We start from the raw sequence: 17,266 nt of genomic DNA on the forward strand, positions 1-17,266 counted from the left end.
GTGTAAAAAAGTAATTTTGTATATTAGTGAATAAATCATAATTCACAAGTCAATTTCTTATTAATGCTTAATATAACATGGAGTCTCCATAATGTTAATTGCTTACTAATGTTACAATTGGTTTGATTGGAATGTTTTTGGTTTGGTTTTACTTATAACTATATTTCACATTTATGAGTAAAAATTCATAATTCACAAGTCTTATTAGTTAACACTTGATATAACATGGAGTCTCCATATAATTAATCATGCATGCTTAAGGCTATAATTGATCTAATTGGGATGTAAAATTCATAAGTGTAGCACCTTAATTTCTTAATCCTGTGATTAGTTATTAATTAGGGGGTAAAATGGTAATTAGCAAAGGATTAGAGATTTGGATGATTGGTTGTTGATTTGTGTCCTTTGAATGTAAATGGGTAGATATGGGTGAGAGGATTGCGTTTCAAGTTAAAGCAAGTATGCATGGTGAGAATTCTTCTCACCGTGCCACATACCGCGGTGCATAGACTAAAAAATGTCCCTTTAAGTTGTGAAATTTTAGTGAAATTTGAAATTTAGAAAGGAAAATCAAAAATGTGAAAGGAGAAGAGGAGAAGAGCTTAGCTACTAAGGCAAGAAAATTTGGAGCCATGGAAGGCACTTTTAATTAGAAACTTATCAAATAAGTTATGCATAACCCTACCTTCCATTCTACTCAAATTTCTCTAAATATGAGTTTTAGAGAAATTAAACCAGGAAATTTAAGGGATTTGATTCTTACCTAATAGTAAAAAAAAGGTTCTCGAAAGTTAAATTAGAGCTTTGCGACTGATTTAAAGTTGAACAATAGAGCTTTAAATCCATAGGCTTAATTTGGCCCTAATTAAAGAGGAAAATATGGTGAAAATCATGTTGAGTAAAATGAGACCACTTGAGATAATGCAAAGTGGTAATCAAGTTTAATGTACTAAGACGAATAACTGGAAAGGAATAGATGGTTAAATATAGCCATAGTAATTATGTGCTTTTGATCAAATTAGACCAATTGACTAAATTGTGCCAATTCTGTATAGATTGGCATATTCGGTGAATGAGTTGAGAAGGAAGCTTGTGAAGGGCTATAATGTTAGGTGAAACCCATGAGTAACATTTCTAGTAACAAAAAGGTTGAGGGTAACTAAATAATTCTTCTGTTTAACTATTTATTTTAACTTGTGTGAGCTAGCTATATAGTACATGAATTGTTTTGAACTGAGCATGTTTTATAGCATTGAATGTTTAGTACATAAAAGGGCTTTGATTAAACAAGTAATGAAACTATGTAATTTGATAAAGAAACTGCGTATATGTATATATATGAGTAAAGTGGTGGTTGGGAACCTAGAATGGTTTGGAAAGCATGACCATAGGGTGGGTGTGGAGTGTGGTAATAAGACTATATGGCATATTCTCCTTAGTTTCTAATAGGGTGTGATGTGGAGAATTGTTTTCCTTAGTGCCTTTGAGGTGCGGTATTGAGATTATCTCCTTAGTACCTATTGAGGTATGGTACTAGAGATTTGGACTCTTTAGTATCTGTGTTATATGGTGTTGGAGTCAAACAATACCTATCATGTGCATTAGAGGAAACCATAGTCTAGAAGTGAGATAGAATACCTTGGCTTGGTGATTCTACACTAAAGGTGAGCTTAAGGCTAATAAGAGTATATATTTTCTAAGGTGAGCCTATAGTTTTAAGTTGAGGTGATTTGAAGTTTAGTCGGCAATGATCATGCTGTATGTGTGGAAAAGTGGTTTAGAAAGTGCGAAACTAAGTAGAAAAAGAGTGAATTGACATATGTTGTGTGCTTTAAAATGGAATATACATTATATGCTATGACTGATGGTATATTATGTTAAACTTTCATATAGTTTACATGTGGTGGTCAATAGGAGTGAGTATTCTATTACTAAAATTTTATCTCACCCTCATGGGTTACAATTTATAGGATAAATCAATGATCAAGGCAAGTGAAAGAGTTTAGGCCCAGCATAGTGTTGCCATGGTCATGTAAAAGTCTGAGTTTGTGTGATGAACCAATTTAGTGTGAATTTTGTATATTTGTTTACCATAGGGATTGCATGCATGCTTTGAGTACTGAAATAGAGAAATTATAGAGATTTGTGATGCTAGTTGCGAATCTTAGCCTTTATGTGTAAACATGTGATGAAATGGATAGCTGGGGCTAAGATTGAGTGGAAAAGCATGTTAAGAATGTGGATGATGTGATATTATGGTAAAACGGGTCAAGTAGGTAAATTGTGTTAAGTGGTGAAATTTTTTGAAATGTGAAAATAGCTGTGAACGGCCAAATGATTATACATGTGTATATGTGATGAAATGTGGTCAATTAGGAGTAATAAGTTCTTTTAGATTTAGTTCAAGGCTTAGAGTGGTCTAATGAGAGTAAGGGATTGATTTGAGCATTTTGGGTGTGCAAAATTTTTATAAAAAGTGACTTTTTGCACCCAGGTGTCCAAATTTTATTGGACCCTTAGATCGTGTTCTTATGAGTTAGGTTTCATGTGGGTGCTTGAATCACTCCGATTAGACGTCATATATGAAAACAAACATATGCCAAAAGTTCATCATTTCTGCTATCAAATGACAGTAACAAATTCAGACTTGTGCGCCATGGCACACGACGTAACACATCATGGCGTATGGCACAGAAGATGCATGGCCCCTAATCTGGCCTTATTTTGTAATTTTAAAGCATGTAATAGTTTATATGAATGCATGGGACTTGCTTCTACTGTGTAATTCTCTAACATATTATGATTTTGATGAATTGGCAAAACGAGTCTTGGGCCCAAACTTTACAAACAAAATATTTGATTGTTTTGATTTGAGTGTGAGTGGTGATTTGGTTAATCTTCTCCTGTATCTAGCATATATAGAAGGAGGTTACAATAAGTCATTATGTAATTATAACCTTAAGTCGGTATAATTAATTTCATGGAGACTCTATATTATATTAAGCATTAAACAAGAAAGTTGACTTGTAAATTGTGAATTTCTTACTTGTATATTGTGAAGTCGCATTGAAAGTGAAAATCAAATTAGTAGGGGTAGTATTGTTTTTGCATGCCAACTTCATATTACACTTATAGTCTAAGGCATTTAGTTGTATTTTCTAAATTTTTTATGACTTATTTGAAAATAAGTATATTGTCCATAATCTATATATCATTTTTCCAAAACAAATACTATCTGGTATTGATTAATGTTATGAAAATTAAATGAAAAGAAGATCCAATATCATTGTCAAAATAAAAAATATCAAATATTCTAATTAATATTGTCATATATTTGTAAATTGTAATTGAAAATTTTAATCCTTTTCTAAAATTCAAAGAACCTAATTAAGGTTTTTTAAATCATTCCATCCATATTCATGAATCCAAATTATTAAAGGTAATGAACATTCATATATATTAAATACACCAAGATTCATTGACTTTGAGAAATGCACATACTAATATAGAATGTAACATATGTATATGCATTAATATTAATAATTGGAATGCTTATAAATAATGACTCATCACAATCTTGATCAATATTTTAAAAGTTGGACTGTGTAAAGTCGCTAATTAAACCAGACTTTACCATCCCCAATCACACAATCAACAAGTACCAACACAATAATATTAGAATAATAGCCCCTTATTTGTTTTCAAATCATGGAATCCTAACTTCTTAAAATATAAATTCAAATAAGAGGGCTCGCAGAAGTGTAAACACATTCACAAGACTCAATAAGACAAAACATTCTACTCTACAAATGGGCCATGCTCTGTAGTGTGTTCCACATGCACCACGACATGTGGCATAGAGCAATGAGGTCTGTTTCTGTCTATGTTATGCACCACAGTGGGCACATCATGCGCCGCGAAGCATATGACAGTAATTTTTGCTGTCATATGATAGCTCGGAAGATAAACTTCTGTCAAGCGCCATTTTCACATCCGACGTCCAATTGGAATAATTCAAGTCCCCATATGAAACTTACAACATATACTAGCTAATGGAATAAGTTTGGACTTGATCTGATGATCCGATCTAAAATTAGATACTTGAGTGCAAAAAGCCATTTTTCTTTCAAAAACTTGCACTCTAAGTGCTCAATTTCATTCCTCGTCTCATTAGATCACTTCGGACCTTAAACCAAGTCCAAAAAGACCACATACACTTGATTGACACCTCATACCACAAATATCACATCAATTGCCCATTTCGGCCTCTCAATGCCACATTATACAATTATAGACTTATATAAGGAATACACATACAAAACACATTCATATATATATAACTAGACTTATTCCACTTCCAACCCTCCAATTCTTATATATGGGTCTCCGCCTCACCATATGGTCAGGAATCACAACATATTTGAATTTCCAAATGGAGCTCCACCTCACCATTTATGTCAAATTCTCATATAATAATACAATTCACAATCAATACATAATCATCACATCAATTCAAATTCAACACACATACACAAGTGCAACAAGTTGCACAACATCATGTACTTGTTTGTTTAGCATCTAGGCCTACCCACATACCCTCTCATTAGGGCACCCTTGGTGAGATGTAATATCATATACATATACAAGCAAGATTCACAACACAATTCATATATACATTTACTTATGCATCTTAGTTGGCAACTCAAATTCTATAAACAACTTTATGCATTCAATCATACATATGATAATCATACCACTATCAAATGAAGCTACTCTTTCCTCGCTTCCTTTCCCAGCTTTCTCACACTATCTTCATCTATGTTCAAAAGTAACAAAGTGAGACATACGTCCAATATCTCGGAGGTAACCCCAATTACTGGTTAGTAAGCAAAATCATAACGAGCGATAAAGTATCATGTGTATCAATAAAAGCAATATCATATGCATATACAAGAATTCATTCTCATCAATCTCATGATGCCCACGCAATGCATTTCTAGTTCTAGCTAGCAAAGTAATCCCTACACTCGAATCAGGACTTCTAGTCACATGGAACAAGGCCCACCATACCACTACTTAGACTAAGTAATCCTCTTTAAGTATGGGTGGTCTCCTAGGTCCGTCATAGCAAAGTTAAACTTACGCTTTAGATCATCAGGACTTCCTAGCCTTATACAAAGTAGGACTACGACCCCTTACCCTAGTCTAGGGTAACCTCATGGATCATTCAATATCCCAGGTCCGTCATGGAGGAGTTAAGCTCTACATTTTGAATCATCAGGATTCTTCTCCCAAGTCCATCCTGATAAAGTCAAGCTTTAATCTCTGGATTATCAAGACTTCATGGACCTCCTCACGATAGGGCTGCGCCTCCTTACCATGATCCAAGGTATACTCACAGATGCAATGCATGTTAATATACATGTCTTCTCAAGTTCATTTCAATCAATACTCACACACCCGCATGCATATTCTTTTCAAAATGATGCTACTTTATTAGTTCACAATACAATGCACGTAATTATATTAAAATACTTGTAAATAATTTCACAAACAAACAAGTAAGATCTTTACTCTAGTTACCTCTAACCCTTACCACTAAGGGTTACCAAACATACTAAGGTCCTAAGGGTGTAGATTCTCATGAGTAATGCTACAGGTGTTCAATATATACAACACATTGCCCCTCAATCAATTCTCAACCTTTCATATAAATATTGATTCGGCTTAACCGAATTTCTTAACACATAAAATAGTTTAATTGAACCCTTTTTGAATTTACTTAGCTATTATTTATAGTTATTAGCTTTATAGGCTACTCAAACATCTATAACAATCTTCTAACACATTATTCAACCAAAAATTTTCCATTTAACCTAACTTCTTAGTTATTTTGAGCCTAAATCCTCAAAGCTTAACCGTTCAACTCCATACTAGTTGTAAAACCTTAGTTCTGTATTGGATATCCTATTTTAAACCTTTCTTTTATATTAAAACACCTCAGAACTTCATGATTTGATTTCTCAACCGATGAAATTCAACAAAAATGAGGTATAAATGAAGCTTGGGGTTGTGCGTTACTTACCCGATAAGTTACTAATCGAAGCAGACTCAAATCTCTAGATAATACAAGCCCTAGCAAATCCAAAGCTTCTTCACTTCTCACGCATGTTTTCCCTTCCTTCTCTTTCTATTTTCACAATCTGACTTAGCCTTTAAATAAAAATTCTGCACCATGCGCCACAACGTATGCAGCTTTTGCTACAGTGTGTGACACAATGAGAAAACTCTTACTTGTGCTCGTGCATTAAGCCTCAGATTATCATTCTACCCTTCAATCCTATCAATACAACATCTAAACAATATAAGACATTAACTTAACACCCAAACCACAATCAATCCACTAATTACTAATTTATTCCTAATTAGCAACTAGTTTATGGGATTGAAATTCTAGATGTTACAGACCGGATGTTCATCGTTCTCATAATTTAAATGGTTATATTGATATTTGAATTGGTAACATAATAATTAAATGAAAATAATATTTATATGCTTATACCTAAATAAAAACATCAAAAAATATGGACAATATTATTTTCAATTCAAAATTTTTCAGTCATAACGTATTAAGTTTTAATTTTCTCAATTTTTTATATGTAGATTTTTTATTTACTTTATTTGTCTTTTAAAGAAAATAAATTTTTAATTTCCTTTGAAGTTTAATTCATAAAATACCAATAAACAAATTATACACTCAAAATTTTACAATAGTAACCTAAAAAGAAATTTACATTAATATTTTAAAATTGAATCAAAACATTTATTATTACAACAAGAGGAAAAAAGGTTCGAAACAACTTAACCATTCTGATTTTCAAGTTAATTTTGATTTTCAAGTTAACTTTGATTTTGTTAAACCTGCTTGGTTCAAAAAGTCAAAACGATCAAAACATTTCAATCCCTAAAACATGTTATCAAGTTAAACCAAATTACTTCTATATTTGGATGGCGGTGCTTTGACAAGCCCTTTGGAGGAATGTAGGATGATCCATTTAGAGTGCGTTTGATTTTCAATTTGTCAAATGAGTTCATTTAGTGAAAGTCCATTTGATGAAAGTCAGTTTAATGAAAGTCAGTTGTTGTAACAAAATTTGTATTTGGATATATTTTTTCAAAAGTTAGTTTGATATATTAAAAGTTTTTTGGTTTGTGATAGTCAAATGTGCTTTTGAATGTAAAATTACCAACAAGGACATTGATTTATGATGATTTATAATTTTTATTATATAAATGTAATATATTTGAAATATTTAAAAAAAATGTGATAAAGACTTTAAATGACATAAATTTTGATCTATAATACTAAAAATTTAATCTCTAGTTATTTGTATATTTTTTAATTTGTAATTTTAGAAAATGTGACAAAGATTTGTAATTTTTATTATACATTAACCCTAAAAATTAATATGATTAATTATTCAATTTATAATGCTAAAAAATTGATACCTAATTATTATTATTCAAATAATAATTATATTTTTAATGAATTAATTATTTTTTAAATAAAAGAATAAGAGATTAAACTTGGAAAAGTGTGGTCAAATAGCATCTTACTTTTTAAATTCACTTTTCAAAAGCTTCAAATAGTTACGTTTCAGAAATTTACTTTTACCTTATTGTTTGAATATACTTTCAGGATGTACTTTCCTACAAAATATTTTACCTAAACAACTTTTAATTTTTTGAAAGTAAAATTTTGCTTTTTTAATGTGAAACGGAACAAAACCAAACGAGTTCTTAGATTGTCTAAAATTGCTATCCCAGTGTAGTAATGCAAATGTCTCATGCGAAGCCATGAAAGGCATGTGAGTGTATGGGACCATTTTTTAGAAAAAAATGACAACTAAGGATCCTTTAAGAACATTAATTTCAATTAAGGATTATAACATTTTAAAATTCCAACTAGTCCTTAATTGAGATAAAAAAAAAATATAGTTTGTAAGGTGGAATTCACTAACGCTACTTAAAAATTCACTAACCCAATTTAAGAAAATTATTAACTTATATTATGAAAACATAAAACCCCACTTGGGAATCAATTGTTTGACAAAAAGCACCACTTGAAAATTCACTGACCCGACTTGAAAAAATTTTTAATGTATATTGTGAGAACATGAAACTCTACTTGAAAATCAATTATTTAACAAAAAATGTCACTTGAAAATTTACTAACGAGACTAGAAAAAATTTCTAACATATATTGTAAAAAAATGAAACCCCATTTAGGAATCAATTTTTTAACAAAAAGTGACTTGTCCAAATTGAGATTTTTTTGTTAAACAATCAATTCCTAAGTGAGGTTTCATATTTTTACAATATACGTTAGAAATTTTTTAAGTCGGGTTAGTGAATTTTTAAATGGCTCTTTTTGTTAAACAATTAATTCCAAAGTGAGATTTTATGTTTTCATAATATACGTTAGTAATTTTCTCAAGTTGGATTAGTGAATTTTCAAGTAATATTAGTGACTCCCACTTTACAAATTATATTTTTTAATTTCAATTAAGAATCATGATTCTTTATTGTAATTTCAAAATATTATGATCTTTGATTAGGATTAATATTGTTAGAGGCTCCTTAATGGTCATTTTCTCCATTATTTATACGCAAGGTCCACGTAACAATCATGCTCGACTTTCTTCCAATAAATTGCTTCGTCCCCCACTCACCCCTCCCTCCCTCCATTGTGATTGGCCCAAATTAACGCGTTTTTTCCTCCTTTCATGGCTCTGCTTCCATTATTTTCACTCTTCCCCTATCGGTTGCCACTAGAGATTTTTCTTTCAATGTGTAAGAGGCCATTCTAATTCTTCTTCCATCTTCAAAACCTCCATTTTTTTGTAGCGTCGACCTGACGACCCTAGCCTTCTTTTTGAGATTATTTTCCTTGCTTTTACTCACCCTATGTATGGCTAATCACCGTCATCCTTGAATCTGACGGTTATCTTCTTTTATTTAAACTCCGCTCTTTTTGTGCAAAATCTGACTATTTCTTGAATACCTAGAAGCGAGGTTTCGCTTTGATGCCATTTAGTGCGACATTTCAATTAATGTCTGTACCATTCCCTTGGTTCTGTTTCTAATTTTTCCCAAGATATTATATTAGACGGTGACTTTGGTGAAGGAGATAGACAATGCCTTCAATTCGATTTGATGCCCTCAAGTCGTACTACACCACTACCAGTCTTGTGGTTGGGTATGCACTCTGTTCTAGCTTGCTTGCGATCATTAACAAGTATGCTATCACCGTGTTCAATTACCCTGGCCTTTTAACCGCATTACAGTACCTAACTTCATTTCTTGGAGTTTGGGTTTTAGGGAAACTGGGGTTTTTACGGCATGATCCTTTCACTGTGGAGATGGCCATGAAGTTCTTGCCTGCTGCTGGGGTTTTCTTTCTAGCAATATTTACCAATACCAATGTTCTTCGACATGCCAATGTAGACACTTTCATAGTTTTTAGGTCTTTAACTCCTCTTCTTGTCGCTGTAGCTGACACTACTTTCAGGAAGCAGCCATGTCCGTCAAAGCTCTCATTCTTGTCGCTGGTGATCATTCTTGGAGGAGCTGTTGGGTATGTAGCCACTGATTCTGCCTTTAGTGTGACCGCCTATTCATGGGCATTTGCTTATTTGGTGACAATTACTTCTGAGATGGTTTATCTCAAACATATGGTCATGAATCTTGGGCTGAACACATGGGGTTTTGTGCTGTACAATAATCTGCTGTCCCTTATGATGGCTCCTATATTTTGGTTTCTGACGGGAGAGAATTTTCAAATCTTTGCTGCTTTGAGATCAAAATCTGGAAATTTGTTTGACGTAACCGCATTTTCAGCCGTATCATTGTCCTGTGTATTCGGTTTGCTCATCAGTTTCTTTGGCTTTGCGGCTAGAAAAGCTGTTTCAGCAACAGCATTCACTGTAACTGGCGTGGTTAACAAGTTTCTTACTGTGGCCATTAATGTGATGATTTGGGATAAGCATGCTAGCCCGTTTGGTCTGGTTTGTCTGATTTTTACCATTGTAGGGGGAATTCTTTATCAACAATCAGTGACTGGATCTAGTACCGCTCCAACACAACGTGACACCCTGGTGTCTAAGCAACCGGATATTGAACATGTTGATGATGATAATCTCAATAATTCAGACGATGGGAGTAAAGGAAAAGGAAAATCTGATAAACATGCTTCTATTTGACAATTTACAATATTTGTAGCCCCATCGCATTTCTAAGAAATGCCTTCGCTGTCTTTTGTTTAGCAATAACAATGTATGAGATCCTTTGGGCAATATAAGCTATCATTTTCTGTGTGATATGAACTTGTCGCCTACTTTTCTTGATTAAACTTGGGTGCTATTTTATAGTGTGTTCACTTATTATTATTTGCTCTTTGATCTTTAAAACCCTGACATGACTAGAAGAAGAACTATTAGATCCAATGTTGTATCTCTTTTTTGAATTTTGTTTTTGCTTATGCCCCCTGGCATGGGGTTGTGATTTCGTAGGATTGTCATATCCTCACTGTTGACTGTCAGCATATTACTATTTCTTGCGCCCACTACCCATCGTAAAGTATCTCAAATTTGCTCAAAGTCATGTTAATTCCATGTTTCTGGTAGCTATCTGACAAGATATTTCATTTTTTAAGAATATATATATATATATATATATATCTGTCTGTGTGTATAGGTATATACATAGTTCTTCATTGAATTTACTGCAAACTTTTCAATTGTTGTGCTAATGTGGTTCGTGATTTGCTTTTATGTGATAATGCCACAAAAGCCATTGTTAGGCAACAGAGGATGTCCCCCGCTTTGGGGAAACAAAATCAATTTCTTTAGGGTCAACAAAAGATCTCCTGTCTCCTTGCTACTCAAATAAAACATCAGTGTAACCCTGATAGCTTTATACCTTGTATGACACTAGTCTGAAGCAGGGGAGTGGATTATCCAGAAAATGAACTCATTTTTAGGGTATTTACTGCAAAATTTGACAAGGCTATGCCATTGGGTTCTTAAGAGTGACAGTGTCTCATGGATTACACACACACATTATAATTTTTTGCTGTCTTTGGAATATCTGATTTATAATGCTGCTGACTTTACCATTTAAGTTACTGCCTGCATAAACAATGTTGTCTCCAAGGGTTCGGTCTGTGATGAGTTATTTAAGTTGGAAGTACCAGCTTCTTCTTACTCTTCTTTTTTGAAAGAAGTACCAGCTTCTTTTCCTCTGTTCTGCATGATAAAAACTTTCCATGGGTTCTTTGAATTCTGGTTCTTATTTATAGTTATTGAATAGATTCTCAGGGACTAGTTGTCTACTTTGAGTTGGGGTTCCTTATATCTGGCTCTTCTTAGGTTATATTTATAAAATTTGAGTTTAGAGTTCTCTATACTTGTTTATCATCAGAGAAAGGCGTTTACTGTTGAAATCTTCTGACAAGTTGATGCTGTAATCACTTAGAATGCAATTTCCCATAATTCTCTCGAATATTATTTCTCTAACTTTAACTTATTCAACTTATCAGACTAATTCCTCTTCATCTTGACTTCTCCAAAATGATGATCATCCAGCTTTTCGGAAGTCCATATAATTGTTCAGTCTTCTTCCTAATCTTCGCAAGCAGTATTAAAGAAACCCGTTCTTCGCAAGAGATTTTGAGAACTTTTCCTACAACAACTAGGACCTCGAATTATTTTTTCTTTGCTGTTATGTATGGTAACTGCTTCAAACACGTGGGTGTGGCATTGAGTTTTAGCCTTTCTATATATACTATACCGTATTGTTCCAACCAGTCTCTCTTATCTCCATTATCATTTCTTTTGGATCTTCTCTTTTGAGTTGAAGTTCTCATCTTTCTTGAATCTTACACTTGGGGTTGATGCATCTGTAGCAGATCTGGAACTTTCGGAGGAATCAGGGGAAACAAGAAGAGGATCTGAAAGTAGTGAAGCCTTGAAATCTTAAGACTCTGTCAATTGTTTTTGTATGGCCATCACTAGGATGAGCACAGTTGTGTAGAAGTAGAAGTTAAGCTGAGTTGTATGTATCACAGACAAGCAAATTAAAAAGAAACACTAATGGAGAGGTTTTTATCTGCAGAAAGCTTCCATTGTAAATCGTGTTGATCCAACCTTAAAGCAGAAGATTTAAAATTTTAGATATTTTTTTGCCGATTTGTCAAGTACGGGTACCCTTAGATCACTCAATGACGTTGAAAGTAATCATCTGTTGAATTGACGTTAATCTTTGCACCTCGTTTCTTAGGACAAACAACTGTTGAAATTACCTTCATTGGTTGGACCCATAATGCCATCAGACTTGAGAACGTGGTCCGGTTTTTGATCAGCCTGATGTCATCAACTCTATATTATATATGTGTGTGTGTGAGATTAAAAGTTATTTTTATCTTCGAACTCAGGAGCAGTTAAATGTTCTGATAGGCAAACTAACCCTTATCATTAAGGGAGGGAAACATCCATTAAATCAATGGACTGGGGCCCACAAAATGTGACAGTTGTCTAAGATGTTTTTGCTCCTTGCTTACATGGTATGCCACCTATTATCGTGTGCCACTTGGAATGCTATGTGGATCATTTTTGTGTCTTGTTGGCAGCACCTAATTTTTTGGGAAAATTACATCTATCTATATAAAGAAATTTATTATCAAAAGGTTGTATAAAATTTATAAAATACTTTTAAATTTCAAATTATATACATTTATAATTTGACTAAATGTATTGATAATTAGATAACAATCATTTACCATTTGTAAGGAAAAATGACAATTCATAATAAAGACAATGCTCATTGTGGGACCTAAATATAATTTATAACTTGTAATAGCAAGTTATCATTTTTGTTTTACAAATTGTAAATAATTATTGTTTAATTTTCAATACTTAGTCAAGTTGTAAATGTTAAAAAGTTGATATTTTAAAGTATTTTATAAATTTTATGAAATTTTTTAATAATAAATTCTCTTCTATAAAAGTTAAATGTAATTTTTTCAAAGTTTTTTTAAGGCGATGTTTCATGATGGATGGTTAACTGTTGCTGACATAGGGAGGAGTTTTGTGTTCAGGCATGGGCATTTTCATCTTTTCATGATAAAATTTTTAGTACTAATTCAAATTTATACCAAGTTTTTATAAACATGTCAAACATACTTTATAAACCCATTTTTACTCTTATCTCCGGTGTGATTCCATCTCTGTTTTCATCTTCCATGGTGCCAAATAGGGTCCTAGATTTTGTTGGAATTTAGACATGTTTTATCTTTGCATCTTTTAAAGGATAAAAATGTTCCCACAGTTTCTCACGAGAGGCCTGCTGCCTTCCTTTTACCTGCCTTTTCTTTTTTGGCTCGGAATTTTAAAAAAGGGGGCAAATTTGACTGTTAAACCAATAGGTTTGACCACGAATCTTACACGTGTCATGTTCTCTTCCACCTCATTCTTCTTTCTCTTCGTCTTCTGCAGAGCTATATCAGATCAGACCGCCTCATCACTCTCCACGAAGCTCTCCACCGCCATGTCAGTTTCTACTCCCAGTTCCGATCTTCTTCCGCTGGTCTCAGTGAAACCCAGCACCCAATATTTTCCATGGGTCAGGTTATTTGCCGGAGATTGGACTCCCCGAGACATCTCCGATCAAACTCATCTAGCTTCACTTATTGCCAGTCCCAGCTGTTTCAAGAAAAGTGTTAGATAAAGAACCATCAGAGTTAAAAACGGCCAAAAGTTGTGGTAGTTGTTAGGATTTTAGTCGCCACAAGGAGGCCGAAGTTGAAGCCGACGACGATAGTGTTAGCGATGGTGGGGATGACGACGACGACGGTGATGATAATAATGTACCACGTTGACAGGGCGAGTGGGCGAGTGTTGAATGGAAAGCCAGTGTAATCTGCTCTTTTGTGCCAGTTCAAAAATGTTCTAGAAGGCACCTCCATCTCCCTCTTGGAGGAAACAAACCTCGGAATATCAGAACGGCGAAGCCCCATGCCAAGTTTCTGGGGCAGGGCAAGTTTCACTCATTTGTGAAGGAGAAGCGACGATGATGAAGCTGAAGGTAAAAGGAGTAAAGAAGAAGAATAAGGATGATTTTGTGGGTTTCGGGAAGCGATCAAGGAGTAGGGAGTGGAAGGAAGCCTCTCAAGAGACATGCAGATAAATATTTTTAATTTTTAATTTTTAAATTAAAAATATATAAAAATTATAAATTTTTTTAATAAATATACTTATCAATTTAACAGTTCAAATTTAATATAGATAATTTAAATTTAATATTAAAAATTTAAATTAATTTTTTGATGTATTTTGGACAATGTATATATATTATAAATAGAGCAGCAAATTTATTAACAAAATTGTTAATATTAATTTAGATTATTCATATTAAATACAGATTGTTAAATTAAATCTGAACGGTCTAAATTTTTCCTATGCCTTAAGGAAGAGGTAGAGGAGGCTTTCCTTGGTGGTGGAAAGCCAACTCCAGAGGAGCAGGGGGTTTCTTGAAACTGCAAGCATGAGGCACATTTATCATTATCACCCTTAACTTTAGGCAAAGTACGATATGGCCCCATCCTTAATCTAGACCTTTAATGTTTTACTTTGATCAACAAACATACAAGTGTTGCCCTTGGATCATCATCATCATCTTTGCGGGCAATCCTATATCCTATCCTACTTGTTTTCAAGTTGGGATAAAACCCATCTTAATATCATTGGGATGAAAATGGGCCAATCAGATGGGTGCAAATTGAATACCTCTATATTAATTATATTAATATAATTTATCATTATATCTTCATATTTAATAACTTTTGTTTATATCATATTTCGTACTTTTATTTTTGAAAAAGTCACTAGTTTAACATATTTCAACTAAAGAAGAAGAACAATGACTTAATGTTGTACTAAACTTATCTGTTAAATCATATGTTTTGATGATTATAAAATTAAGAAAAAAGGTGTGTGTTACTTGTCCATATGTTATCAAGATGCATGGCTATGAAAAAACTTTCAAAAACTTAAAGAATCAAGAGAAGAAGAAGACTCATAGGTTTAGTTATTTATTTCTTTTAGATTCAATATGAAAACTATAAGAGTTTAATCACATGTCTTAATTTAAAACTGAATGCATCATTTTTAGGCTCATAAGTTCATCGATGTTAATTGTCATTTATTTAGAGTGCATTTGTATTTAAATAATCATTTGAAGTTTGATCTAGTATCAATCTTGCTTAACTTGGAGTATAGAAGTTGAGTATTGCATAGCATGACATTTCAAGCTTGAATTAGGATTGATTCACACTTGATTTGTCCTTGGACACATTACATAACCTTTCGCACCTGAATTAGAAGTGATCTATGCATGATTTATCACTTATGCATGTGAGAGGTCTTAATGATGCTTCTGTGCTCCAATTCACGCTTGAAAGATCTTTGTACTCACACTTGAATTGTCATATAGTATTAGATTACATTTAGAGCAGTGACATTTCATGCTTGAAAGGGGAATTTTCATGCATGATTTGTCTCACAGAATGGTTTGAGTTCTCTTGAATGGCTTGGGTTTTATGACCAGCCATTTTATGCATAAGAGGTAGACTGTTCCATGTGTCATTTGTCATCCAGAATGACTTTGGCATTCTACCATCCATTTCATGCATGCGTAATACCAGGATCCATGCTTGATTTGTCATATAGAATAGTTTGATTCTCACACCTTACAAATCATGCATGAGTCATCCTGCGTTCCATGCTTGATTCATCTTATGCATGACTAGAACTTGCCTAAGCTATATTTCACGTTTGAATCTCATGGTTTCACCCATGAAATGTCACCAACAGCTACATTCACTATTTCAATGGTCTAAACATTGCAAAACTATATATGACACAAAATTCAAGTATAGAACAAGAATTTTGATGAAATGTGAGATATACTAAGTTTGAACACTCTTGAAGACATTCTATTTGTGCATCAAAGATCTTGCCTTCATTGTTATAACAACTTTGGACATATTTGTGAAAAAGCTCTCATTAGTTCTTAAGTTTTTTATTGTATTTAATTTACTCTTTTCAAAGAGTTAATTCTTGAGAGAATTTTTCTTTTCAATCAAGTTGAAACCTTGAAAAGAGATTTTTCAAATGAGTTGTAATAACTTGATAGTTATAGCAAGGATTATTGATTGAAAATCTTATAGGCGATCTTGAGGACTGAATGTAGGCCAAGTTTTGGGCAGAACCAAAATAAATCTTTGGTGTTAAAGTTTTTCCTTCTTGAATCTCTTATAATCTTCTTCTACTCATCCTTAAAATCCAAAAAAATTAAGTGTCACCCAATTTACTCCCTTCTTAGGTGCCATCTTTATCCAACACTTTATATCAGAGTTAGGACCTTTGATTTAAGATTAAAAGTCCAAGAAGATCTTATGGCTAGTTTTGGTGATAGTGTTCTTCCTAAGGGTGCTAAGATCAATAGGCCTCTAGGATTCAATAGTGAAAACTTTACTTTCTAGAAGAACAAAATGATATTGTTCTTTAAGGTATCAGAGATAGATTTATAGGGAATTGTCAAAAATGGTACTTATATTCTTATCAAAATAGTAGGAGGAGTGCAAGTGAAAAAAGTAAGGAGTGAATTCACTAAAAAAGAAGAGAAGCTAATACTACTGAACTCTAAAGCTAAATTGATCATGCAAGCGCCTTGATTCAATAAGAGTACTTTTGTGTTAGTAATCTTGAGACCACAAAGGAAGTGTGAGATGCTCTTGAAATAGCTCATAAAGACATAGAAGGAGTTAAAGAAAATAAAATGAATATATTAACTTAAGAGTATGATCTCTTTAAAATGAAGCTTGGGGAGAGCATTACAGAAATGCAAGTCATATATATTCACATGATAAATGAGCTTGCTGTACTTAGAAAGACATATTCATAAAAGGAGCAAGTCGAAAAAATCATGAGAAGACTCCCTGCTAAATGACAATAAAAAATCACTACCATTTAGGAAGCAAAAAGTTAATCAATGAGATTAGTTGCTACATTATTTGGCATTGAATGTTTCAAAAGATAGTTCTAATTTTGAAACTAGTGATAATGAAGAGTCTAATGAAGAGCTGGCTATGTTTATTGAGAAGTTTGGCAAATTTTTTAAGAAGAAATTTAACCAAAAAAACCCTCAA

At 33.0% G+C, this 17,266-nt stretch overlaps 1 protein-coding gene across 1 annotated transcript; it reads left to right on the forward strand.

Annotated features, from left to right (window-relative positions):
* The first annotated feature begins 8,762 nt into the window (after positions 1–8,762).
* Positions 8,763–10,425, forward strand: LOC129309694 (GDP-fucose transporter 1-like). The gene has a single exon (XM_054951370.1). The coding sequence runs from the start codon at positions 9,198–9,200 to the stop codon at positions 10,260–10,262; it is 1,065 nt and encodes a 354-aa protein (XP_054807345.1). The 5' UTR covers positions 8,763–9,197; the 3' UTR covers positions 10,263–10,425.
* Positions 10,426–17,266: the final 6,841 nt, after the last annotated feature.

The sequence above is a fragment of the Prosopis cineraria genome, unplaced genomic scaffold (assembly GCF_029017545.1).
Source record: "Prosopis cineraria cultivar Desert tree isolate PC_DT_omini unplaced genomic scaffold, ASM2901754v1 PC4, whole genome shotgun sequence".
NCBI classification, from domain to species: domain Eukaryota; kingdom Viridiplantae; phylum Streptophyta; class Magnoliopsida; order Fabales; family Fabaceae; genus Prosopis; species Prosopis cineraria.